General features: G+C 44.8%; 1 protein-coding gene and 1 long non-coding RNA gene across 2 annotated transcripts in view; one reads left to right on the top strand and one right to left on the bottom strand.

The window, feature by feature from the left end:
- The window catches only part of pla2r1 (phospholipase A2 receptor 1), a 71,204-nt gene that overhangs the window by 2,892 nt on the left and 42,979 nt on the right, over positions 1-25,333 (top strand). The window contains exons 2-9 of the mRNA XM_033024135.1: positions 6,002-6,385; positions 10,220-10,393; positions 10,483-10,647; positions 14,956-15,069; positions 16,379-16,528; positions 19,264-19,452; positions 22,407-22,564; positions 24,146-24,247. Coding sequence (XP_032880026.1) covers positions 6,002-6,385; positions 10,220-10,393; positions 10,483-10,647; positions 14,956-15,069; positions 16,379-16,528; positions 19,264-19,452; positions 22,407-22,564; positions 24,146-24,247 — 1,436 coding nt within the window. The remainder of the gene's footprint in view (positions 1-6,001; positions 6,386-10,219; positions 10,394-10,482; positions 10,648-14,955; positions 15,070-16,378; positions 16,529-19,263; positions 19,453-22,406; positions 22,565-24,145; positions 24,248-25,333) is intronic.
- LOC116975265 lies at positions 15,578-25,325 on the bottom strand. The gene is made up of 3 exons (XR_004412580.1): positions 25,307-25,325; positions 17,826-17,831; positions 15,578-15,636 (listed from the first exon to the last, which is right to left on the bottom strand). It is a non-coding gene; the product is annotated as an uncharacterized LOC116975265 (long non-coding RNA).

Raw genomic sequence — 25,333 nt, 5'->3', positions numbered from 1 at the left:
ACTGTGGATGGCTCGATTGTAATCATGTATTGTCTTTCCGCTGACAGGATAGCACGCAACAAAAGCTTTTCACTGTATCTTTGGAACACATGACAATAAACTAAACTCAACTTAACCCAATAAACTAGAAGTTGGAACATTATGTTACAATTATACAAGACGTTGGTGAGGCTGTACTTGGAGTGTTGTGTTCAGTTTTGGTCACTCTGCCATAGGAAGGATGTGTGGAGAATGAGTGCAGAGAATATTTACAAGGTTGTTGCCAGGACTCAAGGGGCGGAGCTATAGGGAGAGGTTCATCAGGCCAGGACTTTATTCCTTGGAGCACAGGAGAATGAAAGGTGATCATATAGAGGTGTATAAGATCATGAAGATAGTGAAAGGGTGAATGCACAGTATTTTTCCCAGAGTAGGGGATTCAAGAGCCAGCGGGCATAGATTTGAGGTGAGAGAGGAAATATTTAATAAGAACCTGAGGGGCAAACTTTTTATACAGAGGGTGGCGTATATGTGAAATGAGGTAGTTGAGGAAGGTACAATAACAAGATTTAAAAGACATTTGTTATATAGATAGGAAAGGTTTAGAAGAATATGGAGCCACATGCAAGAATTAGCTTGTAAGAGTTTCTATAAGCTCAGCCTTCTGCACTGCAAGGAATAAAGTCCTAGCCTGACCAACCTCTCCCTATAGCTCAGACTCTTGAGTCCAGGCAACATCCTCGTAAATCTTCTCTGCACCCCTTTCAGGTTATGTTGCATGATTCTGGTATTGAGTTACCAAGGAGTTATGTCAGGAATTCTTTGTGGATTTCCCACATTTTAAAAAAGTTTTTCGGATTTTAAAGAATTTTAAAAAAAAGATCTTATAGAGGTGCATAAAATCATGAGAGGAATAGGGTCAAGAATGTTTAACTGTAATATGTCCTGAAAACTGACCAGCAGCGTAACAGGTCTGTAAACTATAAATGCAGTGGTTTATTAGTGGTGAATGAAAGTTCGAAGTGAATGTGCAGGGAATGGAGGGATATGGATCATGTTATGGATGGATCATGCCATTAGATTAATGGCATCATGTTCGGCACAGACATTGTGTTCCTGTGTTGTACTGTTTATTGTATGTTCTATGGAAGTGTGAGTGAATTTGGACATTTATCTCATGGGAGAGTAGAATTAAAAATATTATTTTTGTTTAATTTGTGAAGTGAACTTGAACTAATCAAGTGTTAGTATGTTGCCAAACATGAAGGTAATTTGTTCCTGAATAAATGAAGACAGATGATACCCAAGGTGGCACGATGGTGCAGCGGTCGAGTTGCTGCCTTACAGAGACCCTGGTTTGATCCTGACCTCGGGTGCTGTCCATGTGGTGTTTGCACGTTCTCCCTGTGACCGCGTGGGTTTCCTCCGGGTGATCCGGTTTCCTCCCCCATCGCAAAGATGTGCAGGTTTGTCGGTTAATTGGCTTCTGCAAAATCATCCCTGTGTGGGTTGGATAGAACTGATGTGAACGGGTTATAGGTGGCCGGCACGGAGTTGGTGGGCTGAAGGGCTTGTTCCTGTGTTGTGTCTCTAAAACTACAAAAACCAAAACTAGTGCACATTGCAGCCACATTTCTCTGACAGCAGGTACTGCAGATTAACTGTGCACATGGTCATAAAGTATACTTTGGAAAACTCTCCCCATCCTTCCACTTCTCGATGATTCTTTGTAAATATATATTCCCATGTTCAAACAGCATCCACACGCCAAAAATCTGTTTTCCATTTGAAGAGATCTTGGAACAGTCGTAGCAAATTCTAGAAGTTGAACTGATTAGTGGTTAGGCAATAGAGTATATTTTTCCATGGTTAACTTCACATTTTGCCAACCTTTACAATGTTAAGTTTGGTTCAGGTCCATTAAGTTTGAGAAGCACAGAACCTACTTCTTTTCATTGCTTCGTGGTCTTTTTTTATTCTTAACAAGGAGCTTTTATTCGATTAATCACTGAGTACTGAAAAGATCAAGACTGCTATTGGCAGTTTGTAAACATCAGTCATCAATGTACATTGTGTAGGGAGGAACTGCAGATGCTGGTTTACACCGAAGATAGACACAAAATGCTGGAGTAACTCAACGGGACAGGCAGCATCTCTGGAGAAAAAGTACAGGTGACGTTTTGGGTCTAGACCCTTCGTATCTACAATACACTCAACCCACACCTCCCCCCCCCCCCACCGTTCACAGAAGGACAACCCAGTTCTTGAATGTGACTGATGCATCAATTTCTGTTAATAATTCCTGTTACTTATTTTTATTTTTATTTGTAAATTAGAATAAGGTATTAATAATTGCCGGTACACAAAAATGCTGGAGAAACTCAGCGGGTGCAGCAGCATCTATGGAGCGAAGGAAATAGGCAACGTTTCGGGCCAAAACCCTTCTTCAGACTGATGGGGGGTGGCGGGGAGAAGAAAGGAAAAAAGGAGGAGGAGCCCGAGGGCTGAGGGATGGGAGGAGAAAGCCCGAGGGCTGAGGAAGGGGAGGAGACAGCAAGGGCTAACAAAACTGGGAGAATTCAATGCCCGCAGGATGCAGACTCCCCAAGCGGAATATGAGGTGCTGTTCCTCCAATTTCCGGTGTTGCTCACTCTGGCCATGGAGGAGACCCAGGACAGAGAGGTCGGATGGGGAATGGGAGGGGGAGTTGAAGTGCTGAGCCACCGGGAGGTCAGGTTGGTTAATGCGGACCGAGCGGAGGTGTTCGGCGAAACGATCGCCCAGCCTCCGCTTAGTCTCACTGATGTAGATCAGCTGACATCTAGAGCAGCGGATGCAATAGATGAGGTTGGAGGAGATGCAGGTGAACCTCTGTCGCACCTGGAACGACTGCTTGGGTCCTTGAATGGAGTCGAGGGGGGAGGTAAAGGGACAGGTGTTGCATCTCTTGCGGTTGCAACGGTAAGTGCCGGGGGAGGGGGTGGTACGGGAGGGAAGGGAAGAATTGACAAGGGAGTACGGAGGGAGCGGTCTTTGCGGAAGGCAGACATGGGGGGAGATGGGAAGATGTGGCGAGGGGTGGGGTCACGTTGGAGGTGACGGAGGATTACTTGTATGTGACGGCTGGTGGGGTGAAAGGTGAGGACTAGGGGGACTCTGCATTTGTTGCAAGTGCGGGGATGGGGAGAGAGAGCAGTGTTGCGGGGTATGGAAGAGACCCTGGTGCGAGCCTCAGCTATGGTGGAGGAGGGGAACACCCGTTCCCTGAAGAATGAGGACATTTCAGATGCCCTGGTGTGGAACGCCTCATCCTGCGAGCAGATGCGGCGTAGACGGAGGAATTGGGAATAGGGGATGGAGTCCTTACAGGAAGCAGGGTGGGAAGAAGTGTAGTCCAGATAGCCATGGGAGTCAGTAGATTTATAGTGGATGTCGGTCAGAAGTCTATCACCTGCGATGGAGATAGTGAGGTCAAGGAATGGTAGGGAAGTGTCGGAAATGGTCCAGGTGTATTTGAGTGCCGGATGGAAGTTGGTGGTGAAGCGGATGAAGTCAGTCAGTTGTGTGTGGGTGCAGGAGGTGGCACCAAAGCAGTCGTCGATGTAACGGAGGTAGAGGTCGGGGATGGGGCCCTGGTACGTATTGAACAAGGATTGTTCGACGTACCCGACAAAGAGGCAGGCGTAGCTGGGGCCCATGCGTGTGCCCATAGCTATGCCTTGTGTTTGGAGGAAATGGGAGGAGTCAAGCGTGAAGTTATTGAGGGTAAGGACCAGCTCCACTAGGTGGAGGAGAGTGTCAGTGGCCAGGTATAGGTTGCTTCTCTGGTCGAGGAAGAACCGGAGTGCTTTGAGACCATCCTGGTGGGAGATGGAGGTGTAGAGTGACTGGACATCCATGGTGAAGATGAGGGGGTGAGAGCCTAGAGAAAGGAATGCGCGGAGACCGCGGAGAGTGTCTGAGGTGTCTTGAACATAGGGAGGGATTTAACCAAGGGGGATAGGATGGAGTCAAGGTATGTGGAATGAGTTCGGTGGGGCATGAACAGGCAGAGACAATGGGTCTACTTCCGGTGGCGCTGGTGCCAGCAGCCTCCACCTTCAGCCCGGTATCTTTTTGTTTTTTTGTTTTTTTAGTTATGTTAAAGTGTGTTTTTAATGTTTTTTTAAATGTCTTTATGTGGGGGAAGAGGGCACGGTAAGGGGGATACCGTCCTTCGGTCGCTTCCTGGAGAGGACGCGACTATTATTCGAGTCGCGTCCTCACCCCCCCAGCGGCCTACCTACTGGATTGGCGCGGCCTTTCCTGCCGGGATCGACCAGAGCTCCAGCAGCGGCGGGACAGCGCTGTAACATCGCGGGGCTGGCGATGCCTTACCGGGGATCGCCGTCTGGAGCCCGGAGTGCTGGACCTGCTGCACCGACATCATGGAGCTGCGGTTTGCGGAGCTCCCAACGCGGGCGGCGCTGATCAACAACGTGGGGTCCTGCGACTCCGCCCGGCTCGGCCTGCGGGCTCGGGAGCTGCGGACTCCGGCTGCGGGAGGCGGCTGATCAGGAGGTCCAGGCCGCTGAGGAGGAGGATGTTCACCGTCGGGGATCGGCGTCGGCGTTCCACCAGCCCGGCGTGAGGGCCTGAACATCGGGCCGCCCGGTGCGGCGACTGCGGGTGCTCGGAAGGCCCAGACCACGGATGAACATCTGGGAAGATCGGAGGGGAGGCTGGCTGGACTATGGTGCCTTCCTCACCTTGGTGCCACTGTGTTATGTTGTGTCGTGGACTTTCTGTGTTTGTGCTTTTCTTTTTTTTAATTCAATTTTATTTTTAATATGTTTTATTGTTTATTATTTATTTATTTTTATGATACTGCCTGTAAGGAAAATTCATTTCGTTGTCTCTAATTGAGACAATGACAATAAATTTGAATACAATACAATACAATACCGGGACAGTCAGGTTTGTGGATTTTAGGGAGAAGGTAAAATCGGGCCGTGCGTGGCTGGGGAACGATGAGGTTGGAGGCTCGGTCGGGCAGGGCGTGGGAGTTGATGAAGTCGGTGATGGTGCTAGAGATGGTGGCCTGGTGCTCGTCAGTGGGGACATGGTCCAGGGGTAAGTAGGAGGAGGTGTCCTTTGTATTACTACAAGTATATTAACATCCTGCAGTATATTTTTACTTTAACCACCTGACTCAAGTTTATGGAGCAGTCCCTTTATAATCTTAACATTTTGTCAATGATTTGTAACATACGCTCTAAATATTTAGCTTAAAAATAGCTTTTGTTTTACTCTTGGCTACTCCCCAGTAAAATCTCGGGGTTCAACTTGTGGGATATCTTTTAAGCTTCTGTCCCCCAGTTAGGAAAGATTACAGAAACAAGAAAAGGTGTTTTTTTTAAGCAAGTTCCTTGTTTCTACAGAAAAAAAGTCTTGAATAATGTTTGCCTGTTTTTATCACAACCCTTCATTCAGTGTGGTGTGATAGGTGGAATTGAATGAAGGGACAGTGGTGCAGCGGTGGAGTTGCTGCCTCACAACGCCAGAGACGCAGATTCGCACCCCACTACGGGTGAGGTCTCTATGGAGTTTGTACGTTCTCCCTGTGACCGCGTGGGTTTCCTCCGGTTTCCTCCCACACTCCAAAGACTCCAAGAAGTAGGTTAATTAGCTTCGGTAACATTGTAAAATTGTACCTAGTGTGTAGGATAGTGCTCGTGTACAGGGGTCGCTGGTCGGTGCAGACTCGGTGGGCTGAAGGTCCTGTGTCCGCACTGTATATCTAAAGTTTAAAGACGAGCTTACATGGGGCATATTAGTCGGCATGGACGAGTTGGGCTGAAGGGCCTGCTTCCTTGCTGTATGACTCAATGACTCTATGGTTGTGACTTTAAGGTTTTTATCTTCTTATGTTTCTCTCACTCTTGAAAGTAAGTCTTTATTATTTTACAGTCGTAATCTTCCAATAATTAATTTTTACAACATTCATTCTCAATTGTTAACTTACTTTTTCTCCTTCCCTAGGTAAAAACATCTTTATTCTGCAGAGTGAGCACCTCGACACGTGTATAAATGTGGAAGGCCAGGATCTTCGACTCGATGACTGCAGCCAGCCCTCAAGAAGCATGCTGTGGAAATGGGTCTCTAAGCATAGACTTTTCCACTTAGTCAGCAGCTCATGTCTTGGACTCGAAATCAATGATCAACAGCGGCCTTTAAAGTTGTTTAGCTGTGATTCAGCAACGGGGATACTGCAGTGGCATTGCACTGGTAAGGTGCTAGCCGGTGCCTCCAAGTACAAGTTAGCCGTTGGACAAGGTCATCGTGTTGTGGCAGAGAGGACCATCTACGACAGATGGAGAAGGTACATGACGCAAGATGAAGGTCCATGTAAGCATCTTTATGAAGGTACTGAAACAATATAATTTGCAAAAGTACAAAATAAATTGGAGAAACCAGGAACTGCAGAACTTTAGAATTTCCTTGATAACGTTCTCCATCTCTAAGAGGTTCCTTTTAAAGATGTTTCTGTCTTGTACATGCATCTGTGCTTTGGGGTCAAATATAGTTTGATAAAATTTCCATGGAAAATCATGAGCACAATTAAATGCATTAAAGCGATTTAGACATGCAGCTTGTGATAGTTTGTCTGTAGGTCACCTCTATGTGTACAGCATTGTTACAGGTCAGCTGGTATCACATGGTGTGACTCTTGGTATTCTGTTTTATCTACAAACTGCAGGGTCGTTGAGGGTGAGTGCCTTTGGGATATTTTGCTGGTATCGGTATTGGTCCATTATTGCGACACAGCAAAAAAATTATATTGTGTGCTATTCATAGAACCGAGAAACATAGAACATAGTGTAGATGGAATCAATGGATGGGTGGGTAGATTGTGTGATGGACCGAGCAGCCTCCACAACTCACTGCAACCATTCCTAAAAACTTGACAGATGCATTCATTCTCCTGGGTATGGTAAGCAGGGAATAACCAAGTGATTGGTTATTCAGGGGAGGGACATGAAAAAATGTCTTCATTCAGCAGCTAGTGAATCTTTGGGATTCTCTCCACCAGAGGGCTGCGGTAAGTTCCTTCACTGTCTTTTTTCAATAGGTTTTAACCGGAAGTGAAACATAACAGATTAGTGCAGAGAAGCGATGTTGAGCTAAAAAATATTACCTATTAACTTATTTGGTAGTAAAGAGAAGCAGAGGGGTGATCTTATAGAGGTGTATAAAATAATGCGAGGAATATCAGCAAGAGTCAATAGTGTTTCATAGTAATATGTCCTGAAAACTGATCAATTAAATTCTTACTTGCAGCAGTGTAACAGGTCTGTAAACACTCGTAACACAATAAACAAACTAGGCGGCACAGTGGGCAGCGGTAAAGGTACTGTCACAGACCTGGGTTCGACCTCACATTTGGTGCTGTCTGTACGGAATTTGTTCGGTCCCCCTGTGACCACATGGGGTTTTTCCAGGTGCTCTGGTTTCCTCCCACACTCCAAAGATGTACAGGTTTGCAGGTTAATTGGTTTCGGTAAAATTGTAAAGTGTAAATTGCCCCTAGTGTGTAGGAGGGGTGTACGGGGTGATCGCTGGCCGGCATGGACTCAGTGGGCTGAAGGGCCTGTTTCCTCGATGTATGTCCAAAATACAGTCTAAAAGAAAGTTCAGACATTTAAACCAAGAACAATACAGTGCTAAACTAAAGCAAAAAGATAGAGTAAAGGCAGAGTCTTTTACTTAGAGTAAGGGAATCAAGAGGTGAGAGGGGAAAGATTTAATAGGAACCTGAGGGACAACTTTTTCACACAGTGGGTGATGGGTGTATAGAACGAGCCACCAGAGGAGGTAATTGAGGCAGGTACTACAGCATTTAAAAGACATTTGAACAGGTACATGGATAGGAAAGGTTCAGAGGGATATGAACCAGACACGGCCAAATGGATGGGACATCTTGGTCAACATGGACAAGTTGGGCCAAAGGGTCTGTATCTATGTTCACTGACTCTCGAAGGTATGAGGATCCGAATGACGTACTTTTACATCAGCTTCTTACGTTTGGCACCAAGGCACCCACAAACACTATTTTGATGTAGAAAAAAAGGAACTGCAGATGCTGGTTTACAAAAAAAGACACAAAGTACTGGAGTAACTCAGTGGTAGACAAAAATGCTGGAGAACTCAGCGGTTGAGACAGCATCTATGGAGCGAAGGAATTAGGCGACGTTTTGGGTCAAGACCCTTCTTCAGACGTCACTCAGTGGGTTAGGCAGCATTTAGTTCAGACGTAACTCAGTGGGTTAGGCAGCATTTAGTTCAGACGTAACTCAGTGGGTTAGGCAGCATCTCTGGTGAACATGGATAGGTGGCATTTGGGATCAGGACCCATCTCCAGACTATTTCAAACACTTTAGACTATTCACTATTTTTATCACATTCCCTGATGGATTGTTGAGTATTGAGCAGGGGTGTGAACTGCAGTGCAGATATACTTTATAGAGTATTAACCCTACAAGTTGTTTGCTTGCATTAGCAACATATTAGAGCACACACAATTAACAAGGAATCATAGATTTTTAGTGAAACCTGTGGCTGCAGAGCCCCCTAGTGCCCACACACTAGCAAGTGTCGTGATTGAAATGTTAGGTTCATGGTAGTCTCAATGTCATAAGTCATAGAGGAGAATTATGCCATTTGGACCAAATCATGGCTAATCTATCTTACCCTCACAACCCCATTCTTCTGCCTTCTTTCCGTTACCTTTGACACCCTTACTAATCAAGAACCTGTCAAACCCTGCTTTAAAATACCCAATGCATAGATGCATAGACAATAGGTGCAGGATTAGACCATTCGGCCCAAGCCAGCACTGCCATTCAATGTGATCATGGCTGATCATCCACAATCAGTACCCCGTTCCTGCCTTCTCCCCATACCCGATTCCGCTAGCCCTAAGAGCTCTATCTAACTCTCTTTTGAATGCATCCAGTGAATCGGCAGAGGCAGAGAATTCCACAAATTCACAACTGTGTGAAAAATATTTTTCCTCATCTCAGTTTTAAATGGCCTACCCCTTATTCTTAAACGGTGAACTCCACCAACATCGAGAGCATGTTTTCTGCATCTAGTTTGTCCAATCGCTTAATAATTTATATGTTTCTATAAGATACCCTCTCATCCTTCTAAATTCCAGTGAATGACTTGACCTTCAATGCCGATTGTGGCAATGAATTCCACAGAATCACCACCCTCTGACTAAAGAAATTCCTCCTCAGTGCCATTCTAAAGCTACTTCCTTTTATTCCGAGGCTGTGCCCTCTGGTCCTAGACTCTCCTGGGTCCTTTTTTCAGACTTGTCCCAACCTGATACATCATCTCCACAGATACATTTCCTTCACGGATGCTGCCTGTCCCTCTCTTCCAGCATGCTGGACTACGCAGTTGCAGCATGGGACCCATACACAAATAATAACATTTCTTCCATCGAACGTGTCCAAAGACAGGCAGCTCGATTTGTTACTAACACCTATGTGAGAGAGAAGCGAGTGTCACCAAACTTCTGAATTCTCTGGGGTGGAACCCTCTCCAAGACAGACGTGAAGCTCACCGTTTGACCTGTTTTTACAAAATGTTAAATGGTCAGCTCGACATAGATTACAAGACCTACACCAAACCCAAACCAATTAGGAGCAGACGAGGGCATTCGATCCAATTTGTGATCCCAGCTACAAAGACAGATGTGTACAGCAATTCGTTCTTCCCCCGCACAATTAAAGCATGGAATAATCTCCACCCTACTATAGTTACCCAACCAGATGCAACTAAATTTAAAGTAGCTCTTTCTTCCCAATAACCCTTTCTGGCTTGTCCTCCCTCCACCACCTCCAGTTTAAATTCCATTTGGAATATTTTGGAGGACCAAGAAACCAACCAAGAACAGCACTTTATGACTTGCAAAAATAAATGAATTCAGTAAACTCAGTTAAAATTGACCATGTGGGGTTGTTGCCGCTTTATCTTGCACAAAATGCTATTCCCTTTTTCCCATATCTGTACACTGTCGACGGCTTGAGTGTAATTATATATAGTCTTGTCGCTGACTGGATAGCACATGACAAAAAGCTTTTCACTGTACCTTAGAATATATCAAACTAAACTATGGTTATAAAGGGGTCGGTAAAACGAGGGTTTATTGTATTGGTCAAAACTGCTAAATGTTCTTTTATTTTCCAGAAATCCACACTGTGCTGGGAACCTCCAGAGGAATGCCTTGTGCTCTGCCATTTAAATATAATAATAAATGGTACCATGAGTGTACAGATGAAGGTAGGGAAGATAAACTACTGTGGTGTGCGACCACCAGCAATTACGATGTTGATGAACAATGGGGATTTTGCCCAAACTTGGGTAAGAGTTAATGGGAACTTTTTTAAATCATCAACAGCTTCATTTAATTTAAAGTCAGATATCCAATGGTTTTGTTCTGCATTTTCCAGACACAGGATGCGATTTGCTCTGGGAGAAAGATCCTGTTTCACAGACTTGCTATCAGTTTGATCTCTTTGCTCTGCAGTCTTGGAATGTGGCACGTGCTTCATGTAAGGCACAAGGCGGAGACTTGTTGGCTATCAGGGATCATGAGCAGCAGGAGTACCTAAAAAGTAAGTTCTTAAACAGCACCCTCTGAGTTTTAACCTGAGGAAGTTATATACAACACTAAACCTTCGCTATAATGGACCATGGCGGGAGGGGGAGGGGTTGGTGTCCATTATTGACGATTGTCTGCTATAACCAAGTGGGGGGGGGGGGGAAAGTTGAACCCAAGACTGAGAGGAAAGACACGCTATGCTGGGGACGGAGGGTTAAACCAGCGGGGCTTCACAGGATGGGAAGCTCTGGCGCCTCCGGCCCCGCAAGCTGTGCACCTGGGGCGGGCCCGGTACTCACACCACCCTCATGCTGCTCGCTCCCCCCGCTCCCGCAACCAGAAGCTCCCGCCACGTGGCGCCAGCACATTGGAGTAGCTGGCAGAATTGGTGGGGCAGTGCAACGATGGCCTCAGTCCGCTATAACCCATATCCATTATATAGAGGTCCATTATTGAGAGGGTTTTACTTTACAATTTTACGTGTTTCACACCAGTAACTTGCCTTTGTTGTGATAAATGCCAGAGTAGTTTATAATTTTAGCATTAGAGATACCTTGTGGCAGCACAGTGGCACAGCGGTAGAGTTGCTGCCTTACAGTGCCAGAGACTAAGGTGCGATCCTGGCCTCAGGTGCTGTCTGCACGGAGTTTGTACATTCGTCCTGCGACTGCGTGGGTTTTATCCGTGTGCTCCGGTTTCCTCCCACATTCCAAAGCCATGTGGGCTTGTTGGTTAATTGGCCACTGTAAATTGTCCCTGGTGTGTCGGATAGAAAGAGTATACGGGGTGATTCCTGGTCGGCGTGGACTCGGTGGGCCAAAGGCCCTGTTTCCACGCTGTAAGTTTAAAGTCTTAAGCACGCCGATCATTGATCACCCGTTCACACAATTTCTCTCATCCACTCCCTACATACCATGGGGCAATTTACAGGAACCAATTAACCTACAAACCTGCATGTGGGCGGAAACTGGAGCACCCAGAGGAAACCAGTTTGGCCAGTCATTGTTATTTAATTGTTAATATTCCAGGCATAACTTTGATGTAGGTGCACAGACCAATAATAGACTTTTAGGTTAAGTGTACCATTAGAAATTCATTTGGTAATGTAACTATTTTATATCTAGCTAATGCTTTATCCTTGTTTACAAGTATGCTGAGATGTGTTTAGTTTATTGTCGTGTGAACCGAGATATAGGTAAAAAATGTTTTGGTGCATGCTAACCAGTCAGCGGAAAGACAGTACGTGGTTACAGTCAAGCCATCCACAGTGTGCAGATAAAGGATATAGGGAATAAGGTTTAATGCATGATAATGTCCTGAAAGGTCCAGTTGAAGATAGTCCAATGTCTCCAAAGAGGTAGGTGGGAGATCAGGACTGCTCTCTAGTTGTTGATAGAATGGATCAGTTGCTGGATAACAACTGGGAAGAAACTGTCCCTGGATAATGTTTTCTCTTTCATATGTAATTTTTTTTCCCCACCTCATTCTTTGATTAAAAGTTATTCTCAACATGGAGAGTCTTTGCAGTACAGTAAACATTATCTACATGGATTTTAGCCAGACCTTTGACAAGATACGCAGGCACATGGAATCCAAGGTGAGCTGGTTTATTCAACGCAAAGGGACTCTGAAGAAAGGTCACGACTCGAAACATCACCTATTCCTTTTCTCCAGAGATGCTGCCTGACCCGCTGAGTTACTCCAGCATTCTGTGTCTATCATCAATTCAATGCAAAGTTAGCTGAAAGTTAGGAGACAGAGGGTGGCAGTAGAGGTTTCTTTGCAGACTGGAGGCCTGTAACAAATGGGATTGGTGCTGTGTCCACTGCTGTTTGTTATTTACAATATATTAACAATTTGAATGAGAATGTAGGTAGGATTGTTATTAAGTTTGCCGATGACACTAAAATTGTCGGTGTAGGGGACAGTGAAGAAGATTTTCTAAGATTATAAAGGAATCTTGATCAATTGGGCTAGTGGGCCAAGAAATGGCAGATGGAATTTAATTTGAACACACGAAAGGTGTCCTTTTTGGTAAGACAAACCAGGACAGGATTGTGACTGTATATGTTAGGGCCTTGGGGAGTGTTGTAGAATGGAGACCTTGGGGTGCAGGTACATAGTTCCATGAAAGTGGCAACTCAGGTAGACAGGGTGGTGAAAATATGTTTTCGACATGCTTACCTTTATTGGTCAGGGTATTGAGTATAAGAGTTGGGAGGTGGGCCAATACTAAACTATGGATAGTTTGAGAGATAGTCTGAGAGACATCCATACTCTGGAATAATAAATAGTCCTAAACAATAGTTTATATTGAAAAGGATAAATCCCATGAAACGTTTTTGATCTGGTTGCACAGTCACACTCAGTCATCCAGGATGGAAACTGACCCTTCGGCCCAACCTGCCCATGCTGACCAACATGCCCCATCTATAGTGGTCCCACCTGATTGCATTTGACCCATATCCCTCTTAACCTTTCCTATTCATGTTTCCGGAATCATGCGATCCAGGGTGAACTCGACTCAATCCACTTGATAGAAATATATTTTATTTTTCAATGGGATACGGTTTGTAGAATTGGTTATTAGCTGAAAGTTTTAGTATCAAGAAGACCCAAATAAACACAAGATTTAAAGTGGTTGCAATTAAAAACAAAACTTTTAAAAAAAAGATGCAGAAACATCAAGAGACATAGCAATGTGTTTGAATGCACCAAAAGGTAAAGGAGAGATAAATTGAACCTGATCACTCAGTAGGTAAGAATAATAATTCACTTTTAAAACACCTTATACTTTAATTTCCTCTGAAGTAATTTACTATAATGTTTAGGTTTATTATTGTCAGGTGTACAGAGGTACAGTGAAAAGCTTTGTTTTGTGTGCTATCCAATTAAATCAGATAATACTATGCATACGTATAAACTTAAGTACAATAGGTAGAGCAAAGGGAGTGCATACAGAGTGCAGAATATAGTTCTCAGCATTGTAGCGCATCAGTTCCAGAGACAAAGTCCAATGTCTGCAATGGGGTAGAGCTGAAACGGACAGTACCCTAGCTTATGGAAGGACCATTCAGAAGTCTGATAACAGAGGGGAAGAAGCTGTTCCCAAGGTAGTGCGCAGTTTCAAGTTTCTGTACCTTCTGCGCGACGGGAACAGGAGCAAAAGAAAGAATGATGGGATGGGACAAGTCTTTGATTATGTCAGCTGTTTTCCCGAGGCAGCGTGATGGAGTCAATGGTGGGGAGTCTAGTCTGTGTGATGGACTGGGCGACATCCACAACTCTCTGCGATTTCTTGCGGTCTTGGGCAGAGCTGTTCGGGACCAAGCAGTGATGCAGCCCGACATTATGCTTTCTACGTCGCATCTGTAGAAGTTTGTTAGGGGCGCTGGAGATGAGCCTAATTTCTCTGTACCTCGACACACGTGACAACAAACTAAACTAAACTAAAGTAGTTTGACACATTTTTGCTAAATGGTGGCCGACTAGGAAAAGGGGAGATGCAGCGAGACCTGGGTGTCATGGTACACCAGTCATTGAAAGTGGGCATGCAGGTGCAGCAGGCAGTGAAGAAAGCGAATGGTATGTTAGCTTTCATAGCAAAAGGATTTGAGTATAGGAGCAGGGAGGTTCTACTGCAGTTGTACAGGGTCTTGGTGAGACCACACCTGGAGTATTGCGTACAGTTTTGGTCTCCAAATCTGAGGAAAGACATTCTTGCCATAGAGGGAGTGCAGAGAAGGTTCACCAGACTGATTCCTGGGATGTCAGGACTGTCTTATGAAGAAAGACTGGATAGACTTGGTTTATACTCTCTAGAATTTAGGAGATTGAGAGGAGATCTTATAGAAACTTACAAAATTCTTAAGGGGTTGGACAGGCTAGATGCAGGAAGACTGAGGAAGTAAAGGTACTGGTGTGCTGTTATTTTGGTCCATTTTGGTTTATTGGTCTGCTTCAGACTAGTAATGGAAATGACATGACAGAAAAGCTCTATTAAACATCTCCTTCATTGGAGACCCTGGGACTATATTTAATCGGACTTTACTGGACTTTATCTTGCGCTAAACATTATTTCCGTTATCCTGTATCTGTACACTGTGTTTGGCTTGATTGTAATAATGTATAGTCTTTCCGCTGACTGGAAAGCTTGCAACCAAAGGCTTTTCACTGTACCTCGATACACGTGACAACAAACTAAACTAAACTAAAGTAGTTTGACACATTTTTGCTTTGTGGGTCTGCATCGGACAAATAATGGAAATGGCATGACGGATAAGCCTCAACATTGTTATGTTGCTGTTAACCTTCCTTACAGAGCGGCTACAAAATGTTGGAATTCTGGCGTGGATAGGGTTAAATCACTTGGACGAAGATTCTGGATGGCAGTGGGCAGACAGAGCACCGTTGAGCTTTGTAAATTGGGATGCAGGTATTTAGCAATTACCAACAACACTCTCCCCTCTTTTTTCGCTATTCCACGTGCGCATCCTGATGGTCACGCATTTCCCCCAATATCCTGTCCCCCCCCCCTTTCCTCTCCTCCCCCATCCCCTTCCCCCTATATCCCTTCCTCTGACCTCATTTTACTCCTCTCCTCACTTATCTCACAGCCTTGTGTCTTCTTCCCCATCTCTGGCCTTTGTCAAGCCATCTTCCAATCAACTCCCTCCACACCTGTATCTACCTATCACTTGTTGCTCTTTGTCCCACCCCCACCTCTCTCCCCGTTTTCCTCCCCACTGCAACAAGCAGGGTCCCACCCAAAATGTCACCTCTCCATGTTCTCCAGAGATGCTGCCTGACGCACTGAGTTACTCCAGCACATTGTAACAGATGATGGATGCCTCCTGTGCCAAACATCCTCGGCTTACCCTGTTTCAAGACCCATTTTATCCAGACACAAGGAACTGCAGGTGCTGGTTTACAAATTAAAAGATACAACGTGCTGGAGTAACACAGCAGGGTCAGGGATGATCTGTGGAGAACAAGTAGGTGACTCCATAGCTGCTGCCTGACACGCTGAGGTACTCCAGCACTTTGTGTGTTTTTTTGTAAACCAGCATCTGCAGTTCTTTGCGTCAACATGAAACTGAAGCTTTCTGGTTTGATGTAGGCCTAATTAACCTATTCAATTGTCTTAGTAATTGGCCTGATTGCTGTGCTCTAAAAGCTGTGTAAATAAGAAGATGGCGCCCAATCTAGGCGACTCTCTGCGTGCTGGTCTCGGAAGTGGATCTGCAATCACGCATTACAATCGCTCCACTCTTTTAAACCACTGCTCCAACGGTAGCATTTCTTACTTTAACTATGCTCTTCTTAACCCCTCTATTCCCTTTATCCTGTATTTTGTGTTTTACTTTGAGCGAAACAGCATGGAAACAGGCCCTTTGCCCCACCAGATTCGTGCCAATCAGTGATTACTCTGTACACCAGCACTACCCCCACACAATGGGGGCAATCTACAATTTACAGAAACCAATTAACCCGTTTTGGAATGTGGGAGGAAACCAGAGCACCTGGAGAAAACCCACGCGGTCACAGGGAGAACATGCAAACTCCGTGCAGACAGCACCCCTGGTCAGGACCGAACCCTGGTCTCTGGTGTTGTAAGGCTGCTGCACCACTGTGCAGCCTTAACCAAACACTAAGTCACACTATTAGTAATACATTTAAGTATAACGTGAAGCATTATGGCGAGAACTCCCCAATTGAAATGCTTTCAACTTGCTTTTATTTAGAGCAGTCCCCAGTACCTTTGTTTGAAACACACCATTGTGGGACACTAAATTCTAAATTAGGCTTCAGTTGGAGCAGAGCCGTATGTGAGACAGCGCTGCCCTATATTTGTGAGAAAACATTGAACTCATCAAGAAAAGTCAATCCCTTCGGTAAGTAATGTTAATTCATCTACTTGTCCTTTCTCTCTTACCTATCAGAATGGATAAACTATGATGATAGTCAGTGCTTTTTTTTTTTATGTTGGTAAAGCAATTGGCATTGGTAAGAATTTAAAAACTATATAAGAGCTAGTGTATAAGATCATGAGAGGATTAGATAGGATGAATTCACAGAGTCCTTTACCCAGAGGAGGGGAATCAAGAACAAGAGGACAAAAAATTGTATAAGGCATTGGTGAGACCAAATCTGGAGTATGGTGTACAATTTTGGTCGCCCAATTATAGGAAGGATGTCAACAAAATAGAGAGAGTGCAGAGGAGATTTACTAGAATGTTGCCTGGGTTTCAACAACTAAGTTACAGAGATAGGTTGAATAAGTTAGGTCTTTATTCTCTAGAGCGCAGAAGGTTAAGGGGGGACTTGATAGAGGTCTTTAAAATGATGAGAGGGATAGACAGAGTTGATGTGATCAAGCTTTTCCCTTTGAGAATAGGGAAGATTCAAATAAGAGGACATGACTTCAGAATTAAGGGACAGAATTTAGAGGTAACATGAGGGGGAACTTCTTTACTCAGAGAGTGGTAGCGGTGTGGAATGAGCTGCCAGTGGAAGTGGTGGCGGCAGGTTCGTTGGTATCATTTAAAAATAAATTGGATAGGCATATGGATGAGAAGGGAATGGAGGGTTATGGTATGAGTGCAGGCAGGTGGGACTAAGGGAAAAAAGTTGTTCGGCACGGACTTGTAGGGCCGAGATGGCCTGTTTCCGTGCTGTAATTGTTATATGGTTATTATATGGTTATAGATCTAAGCTGTGGGAGGGAAAATGTAATAGGAACTCGAGGGGCAACCTTTTCACACACAGAGGATGGTGGGTGTATGGGACGAGCTGCCGGAGGAGGTAGTTGAGGCAGGTACTATCGCAACATTTAAAAAACATTTGGACAATACATGGATAGGACAGGTTTAGAGATGTGGGCCAAATGCAGGCAGGTGGGAATAGTACAGATGATGATGATACATTAAGTACAGTGAAACCTATACCTAGATATAGTGAAATTCTTCTATTTGCGTACAATGTACACAAAAGAGTCACCACAAACGCGCCGACAAAGTAACAAAAGGTACTATAAGTAATGTTTAAGAAAGAACTGCAGATGCTGGAAAAATCGAAGGTAGTCAAAAATGCTGGAGAAACTCAGCAGGTGAGGCAGCATCTATGAAGCGAAGGAATGGGTGACTTTTCGGGTCGAGACATCTGAAGAAGGGTCTCGACCCGAAATGTCACCTTTTCCTTCGCTCCATAGATGCTGCCTCACCCGCTGAGTTTTTCCAGCATTTTTGTCTACCTTTAAGTAAGGTTGGTCACCTACAAATTTGCACGTTTGTGGGACATGTCAAGATGGCGGCGCTGGCTTAAGCGCGGCCCACCTGCAGTCCGTCTGTTTATTTTCTTTCTTTTTGTTTCTTGTCATGTTTTAGTTAATTTTGTTTTATTAAGTTGTGTATGTGTGTGGGAGGGGTGGGTGGGAGAAACATGCTTTGGTCTTCCTTCCAGGGATGCGACTTTGTTTTTTTGTCGTATTCCCCGTCTCCGTCTGCGCCGAGGCCTAATGGCGGAGCTTGCGGCATCGGTGCCGTAGCAGCGGCAGCAGCAGCGGAGACCCGACTCGGCCCCGAAGCTGTGGCGGCGGCGGCAGCAGCAGCGGAGACCTGACTCGGCCCCGAAGTTGCGGCGGCGGCAGCAGCAGCGGTAGCAGAGACCCGACTCGGCCCCGGAACCGTGGCGCAGCAGCAGCAGCGGAGACCCGACTCGGCCCCGAAGCTGTGGTGGCGGCGGCAGCAGCAGCAGCGGAGATCCGACTTGGCCCCGGAACCGTGGCGGCGGCGGCAGCAGCAGCGGTGACCCGACTCGGCCCCGAAGTTGCGGCGGCGGCGGCAGCAGCAGCGGTGACCCGACTCGGCCCCGAAGTTGTAGCGGCGGCGGCAGCAGCAGCGGTGACCCGACTCGGCCCCGAAGTTGTAGCGGCGGCGGCAGCAGCAGCGGTGACCCGACTCGGCCCCGAAGTTGTAGCGGCGGCGGCAGCAGCAGCGGAGACCCGACTCGGCCCCGGAACCGTGGCGGCGGCAGTGGAGACCCGACTCTCGGAGCTGTGGCGGCGGCAGCGACCACCCGCGGAGTTTGAACCGTCGCCTCAGCGCAGAGGGAGAACAAAGGGAAGAGACAGAGACTTTAAGATTTTGCCTTCCACCACAGTGAGGAGGTGTTTGGTGAACTCACTGTGGTGGATGTTAAATTTGTGTTGATTGTGTGTTTTTGTCATTTTTTAATTATATGTATGACTGCAGGGAAACAACATTTCGTTCAGACCGAAAGGTCTGAATGACAATAAACAAATCTAATCTAATCTAATCTAATCTAATCTAACATGGGAGGCAATCGGAGTAGTTTAGTTTAGAGATACAGCGCAGAAACAGGCCCTTCAGCCCACCAGGTCCACACCGACCAGCGATCCCTGCAAATTAACACTAGCCTACACACACTGGGGATAATTGACACTTACTGTATACCAAGTATACAAACACAAGCTAAGTAATCTACAAAGCACTCAAAGGAAACCAAATCAGACCAGAATGAACCAAACCATACATTAACCTCGTACGTTGATTGTTTTGCGATGTCATGTTGAGAATCTAAGTGTCTTTTCTACTGGCTTGCATGACAGAGTTCTGGCAATATAGAGCTACACGCTGTGAGCCAGACTGGCTTTCTCACAATGGCTTCTGCTACAAGATACACAAGGAGATTCAGGGCTGGAAGGATGCACTGGCCTCCTGTCGCGAAAACGGAAGTGAACTCGTCGGTGTCCATTCCTTGGCAGACGTGGGGAGCCTCATGAAGTTATTTATGAATGGTGAGTACAGGCTTGGTTAGTTTGGAGATGCAGCATGGAAACAGGCCCTTCAGCCCGCCAAGTCCGAGCCGACCAGCGATCACCCCGTACACTAGCACTATCCTACACACCAGGGGCAATTTACAGCAGCCAATTAGCCTACAAATCTGCATGTCCTTGTGATGTGGGAGAAAACCGGAGCACCTGGACAAAATCCACGTGGTCACAGGAGAACATGCAAACTCAATACAGACTGCACCCATTGTCAGGATCAAACTTCCAACTTTTTTTGTTAATCAGCCAGGGCTTTTTAATTCATGCACCAGCCTCCTTTGTGAGACCTTTTGAAAGCAAGTTCTCCTCTAACATAGACGAAAAAAGATTTGGCAAATCACTTCCCTCAAACTAGAATTTCAGGTAATATTGCAGAAGTGTACATTTTATACGTTACTGGTTGGATGTTTGCTGCATAACTCATCCCATTTTTTCTTTTAAATTTTAAAAACTCTAAACTTAAATTGCGTGCAAATTTTAGGATTGTTGGCACTGTAAGTACCCATAATCTGTTACAAAGTGCTGCATCCACCTATCACTTGCCAGACTTTCTCTTCCAGCTTTCTCCCCCCCCCCCCTCCTTCTACAATCAGACTGAAGAAACGCCCCAACCCGAAACGTCACCTGTCTTTGTTCGCCAGAAATGCTGCCTGACCTGCTGAGTTACTCCAGCACTTTATGTCTTTATTTTGTAAACCAGCATATGCAGTTCCTAGTGTCGAAATAATCTCTCACACAGAAGCCAATAAACGTTGTGGGCGCAGCCCAAACCATCACACAAACCAACTTCCCTTCCATTGACTTCATCTACACTTCACGCTGCCTCGGCAAGGCTACCAGTATTACCACAGATTCACCCCAGTCACTCCCTCTCCTCTACTCTCCCACCAGGCAAGAGGTACAGAAGTGTGAAAACGCACACCTCCAGCTTCAGGGACAGTTTCATCCCAGCTGGTATCAGGCAACTGAACCTTCCTATCAGTCTATTCTTTAGTCAGAGGATGGTGAATCTGTGGAATTCTTTGCCACAGAAGGCTGCAGAGACCAAGTCAGTGGATATTTTCAAGGCAGAGATAGATAGATTATTGATTAGCACAGATTAGCACAGATGTCAGAGGCTATGGGGAGAAGGCAGGAGAATGGGATTAGGATGGTGAGATAGATCAGCCATGATTGAATGGCGGAGTAGGATTGATGGGCCGAACGGCCTAAGTCTACTTATTTTCCTTATGACCTTATCACCAATTAGAGAGTGGTCCTGACCTCTTTGATACCTCTTCAGAGACCCTCAGACTATCTTTAATCGGACTTTACTGGACTTTATCTTGCACTAAACATGATTCCCTTCATCCTATATCTGTACACTATGGATGGCTTGATTGTGATCATGCATAGTCTTTCCACCGACTGGATAGCACGCAACAAAAGAGTGTTTCATTGTACCTTGGTGCATGTGACAATAAACTAAAGTATCATTATCTAAGGTATATTTCTGGCCCAATACTCCAGTCCTCTGCACTAGGATTGTTAATTTTATGGCCTTTGTCCATGACGTCTCAATTTTAAAACATCACAGCTTATTTTGTCTTTTCATTTTCTACCAATTCTTTCCAAATGCCGTTCCTTTCCTATTCTTTGTTTTAATTGCAACTTTTTCATAAACAATTCCAAGGTCTCTATTTCACACATTCCATTTGCCAAAATATTCAATTCTCTATATGCTCTTGTACAAGGACCCTGAAATTTATCTTAAAAGTATATACAGTGACGTAAGCTGCGGCATGTAAAGCCTTTGCTTCTGATACACACCAGGCTGACCAAGAAATGTTTATTTGGAACTAATTTGATAATGTGTTCAACACAAAGTGCAGGTCAGGCAGCATCTCTGGAAAACATGCCTAGGTAATGTGTCGGGTCAGGATCCTTCTTCAGACAGGTAATAGGAATACAGATTACTGTTTTTATATTGTCACAAGCACCCCAAGGTGCAATTAAATTCTCTTTTTGCATACTTCAGTAAAATTATTGCCATACATAGGTACAATCCCAGGATAAGTATAGAATGTATAGAAACAGCCCACGGTGTCCATAGGCAAGAGTCATCCGGTGTTGGTGCCATTTTCAAAGTCCCAGCTGCAGCTGGCCATAAAGGCCCCTTGCAGCCATCATCCAGCGAACCTGAAAACTGTAACATCCAGGTTCAGGAACAGCTTCTTCCCAACAACCATCAGGCTCTTGAACACTGCAAACATCAACTAAACTACAAACTACAAATTGTCTTGGTTGCACTGGGAACTTCAGGCTTGTTTTGCACTAATATTTTGTTTTAATTTATTAAACCTTTTTTATTCATATTATCGATTAGTACTGCGTTTACAGACATTATGTTGCAGAAAGATTTTATTGTTCTGTTTTTGGTACATATGATAATTAAACATTCATACAGCATGGAAATAGGCCTATCAGCCCAACTTGCCCAAGCTGACCAAGATGCCCCATCTATACTAGTCCCAATTGCCAGTGTTTGGCCCATGTCCCTCTAAATCTATCTTATTCATGTACCTGTCCAAATGTTATTTAAACGTTGTAATAGTACCTGCCTCCTCTGGCAGCTCGTTCCATATACCTACCACCATCTGGGAAAAAGGTTGTCCCACGGGTTCCTATTAAATCTTTCCTCCCTCATTTATCTCCCTCATTTATCTCCCTCATCACTACATTTATCCTATCTTTTCCTCTCATGATCGTGTACACCTCTATAAGATCGCCCCTCATCCTTCTGCTCTCTACTCTTGGTGTGGCCCTCTGGTCTTTGACATTTCCACCCTGGGGAAAAATGTTCTGACTGCCTACCCTACCTTAGATAATGATGATGATTCTTGTATTCAGTCTTAAACTGTTAATGACTTTTTTTCTGACAGAAACTGTGTCAGAGGTGTGGACTGGACTATACAATAACAGAACCCCTGCTGAATTTACGTGGTCTGAGGAATCACCTGTAACGTTCACTTACTGGCACAAGAATGAACCAAACTTTCCATACAGCACCAGAGAACACTGCGTATCATTGCAGACAATTGTAAATATATTTACTAATATCTTTGCTTTTCTAAAAACTGATGTGTTATTGTCTAGTCAAAAATATTTGGGTACCGCTCTGGAAAATTTACTTGCCTTCATTTAGTTAATACAGGCACCTCGCATTTTACGCAGAGGGGTTCTGCGTTTGAAAAGCAGCGTGTAAATCAAAAAGCAGCATACATCAAACATATGCCAGGCACTGCCAGATGGTGCCAGCCATAAATTTGTGAGTGTTATACCAAAATAGGTGCGCGTAAATTAAAGTTATTAATCAGACAAACAAATATAGACGGGCAGCACGATGGCGCAGTGGTAGAGTTGCTGCCTTACAGCGCCAGAAACTTGGGTTTGATCCTGATCACGAGTGCTGTCTGTACGGAGTTTGTATGTTCTCCCCGTGATCTGTGTCAGTTTACACCGGGTGCTCCAGTTTCCTCCCACACTCCAAAGACTTACAGGTTTGTAGGTTGCTGGGCTTTGGTAAAATTGTATATTGTCCCTAGTGTGTAGGGTAGCATTAGTGTGTGGGGGTTGCTGGTCGGCACAGAGTCTGTGGACTGAAGGGCCTGTTTCTGCGCTGTATCTCTAAACTAAACTAAAAACAACCATGTTATTTTAAAGTCCCGTAACTCAAGCATGCGTAAAACATCAGATATCTAAAATATTGTCCGCCTTTGACTTTTCTTAACATCATGTAATTTTTCATCATTATAAATGATTGTTTTCTCTGTGGAGGGGAGACATGATAGAAGTGTATCAAATTCTAAGGCATCGATAGGGACAGTCAGAAGCTTTGTTCCCCAGGATGGAAAAGTCAAATACTCGAGGACTTCTCATATTGTTCTCATACAGATTCTCATACAGATGGCACAATGGGCTAAGTGTTCGGCTGGCGACCGGAAGGTAGCCGGTTCGAATCCCGCTTGGAGTGCATACTGTCGTTGTGTCCTTGGGCAAGACACTTCACCCACCTTTGCCTGTGTGTGAATGTGTGTGAATGTGTGTGAGTGATTGGTGGTGGTCGGAGGGGCCGTAGGCGCAGATTGGCAGCCACGCTTCCATCAGTCTGCCCCAGGGCAGCTGTGGCTACAGAAGTAGCTTACCACCACCGAGTGTGACTGAGGAGTGAATGAATAATGCGATGTAAAGCGCCTTGAGTATTAGAAAGGCGCTATATAAATCCCATCCATTATTATTATTATTATATTCTCTACAGATTGAGACGACAGATTTTTTTTATCATCTGTTGTCAGGGGATAACTATCTTAACTTTCTCTTAATATAAACATAGTTTGTTTGAAGCTATAAACAACTTGAACCTTATATCGCAAATTCAGTGTCACTGCTAAATGCCTGTGTCTTTATTTGAACTCCACAACTTCACAAGCAGTAATAAATTAACATCTTAATTTAAAGTCAGTAGGATATTTGCACGTCAAATTTGTTCTTTCATAGGTAGGAGTATGGTGAATTTCATGAATGTTTGCAGTTGGGGAAATCAGATAATTAGGTACGATTTGTGCTGTCGCTGTACAACATTTTCTGTTTGTGACATGAATTGTGTTTCTTTATTTCAAAGAATGGCCAGTGGAAAGTTAAAGACTGTCAGGAGAAAATGTGGAGCATCTGTAAGAAACCAGGAAAAGTGGAACAGCAAGGAAAAGATAAAGGCTGTCTTGAGGTGGGATATGTATTTCATGGAATGGTGTATTGTTTTTAAGAATTAACCTTGATTGTGTTTGGTTCTTGCTGTTGTGTAAAAGAAGTGTGGACTTTTGTAGGATCATGAAAAATCAATTGAGAGGAATATTAGTTTAATGTAGAGATACAGCATGGGAACAGGCCCTTTGGCCCACTGAGTCCGCGCCTGTACACTCGTTCTATCCTACACACTAGGGACAATATTACAGGAGCCATTTAACCTACAAACCTGCATATCTTTGGGATGTGGGAGGAAACTGGAGCACACAGAGAAAACCCACGCGGTCACAGGGAGAACGTGCAAACTCCGTACAGACAATACTCATAGTCAGGATCGAATCTGGATCTCTGGCGCTGTAAGGCAGCAACTCTACTGCTGCGCCACCATGCCGCAGAATATCTATGATATGTCCAAAACTATCTTAAGGGCTTGTCCCACTTGGGCAACCTAATCCGCGAGTTCTGGCGAGATTGCCCTCGACTCATACTTGCAGCATGGTAGACACGAGGTCATAGGAGGTCTTCATAACTCTCCTTCATGCTCGAGAGTTGTCTCCGTGTACTCGAGGCCTCAGCTAGGTCGCGGCGTTTTTTTCAATATGTTAAAAAATGCCCACGATTAAAAAATGTTGCCATGGAAAAAAACAATAATTTTTTTCCTCGTCGTAGTAGGTCGGCATGTTAGTCGAAGGTAGTCGTAGAAAGCCTTCATCATAATCGAAGGGAGGTCGATGGAGATCGAAGGAGGCCCTCTTCACTCTCCACTATTCGGTGTCCAATTTTCCCGAAGTTAGTCGTAGCTAGTTGAAGCTAGTCTTCAACATAGTCAAAGGAGGTCGAAGGAGGTCTTTACATAGTCAAAGGAGGTCTTCAGCATGACATTTTTTCAAACTCTTCTAAACTCGCCAATTAGGTTGCCCAAGTGGGACAGCCCCTTTACAGCCATAGAAGTACTTTTGAAATCCGGTTACTGTGGTAATGTAGGAGTAACGTCGATTGCTATTTACAAATAAGCAATGTAACGTTAGCGAAGATAGACACAAAGTGCTGGAGTAACTCAGTGGAT

Source organism: Amblyraja radiata, chromosome 7 (assembly GCF_010909765.2).
Source record: "Amblyraja radiata isolate CabotCenter1 chromosome 7, sAmbRad1.1.pri, whole genome shotgun sequence".
Classification (NCBI taxonomy): domain Eukaryota; kingdom Metazoa; phylum Chordata; class Chondrichthyes; order Rajiformes; family Rajidae; genus Amblyraja; species Amblyraja radiata.
The sequence above is the reverse complement of the archived record's forward strand: the minus strand, read 5'-3'. Positions and strand labels throughout refer to the sequence as shown.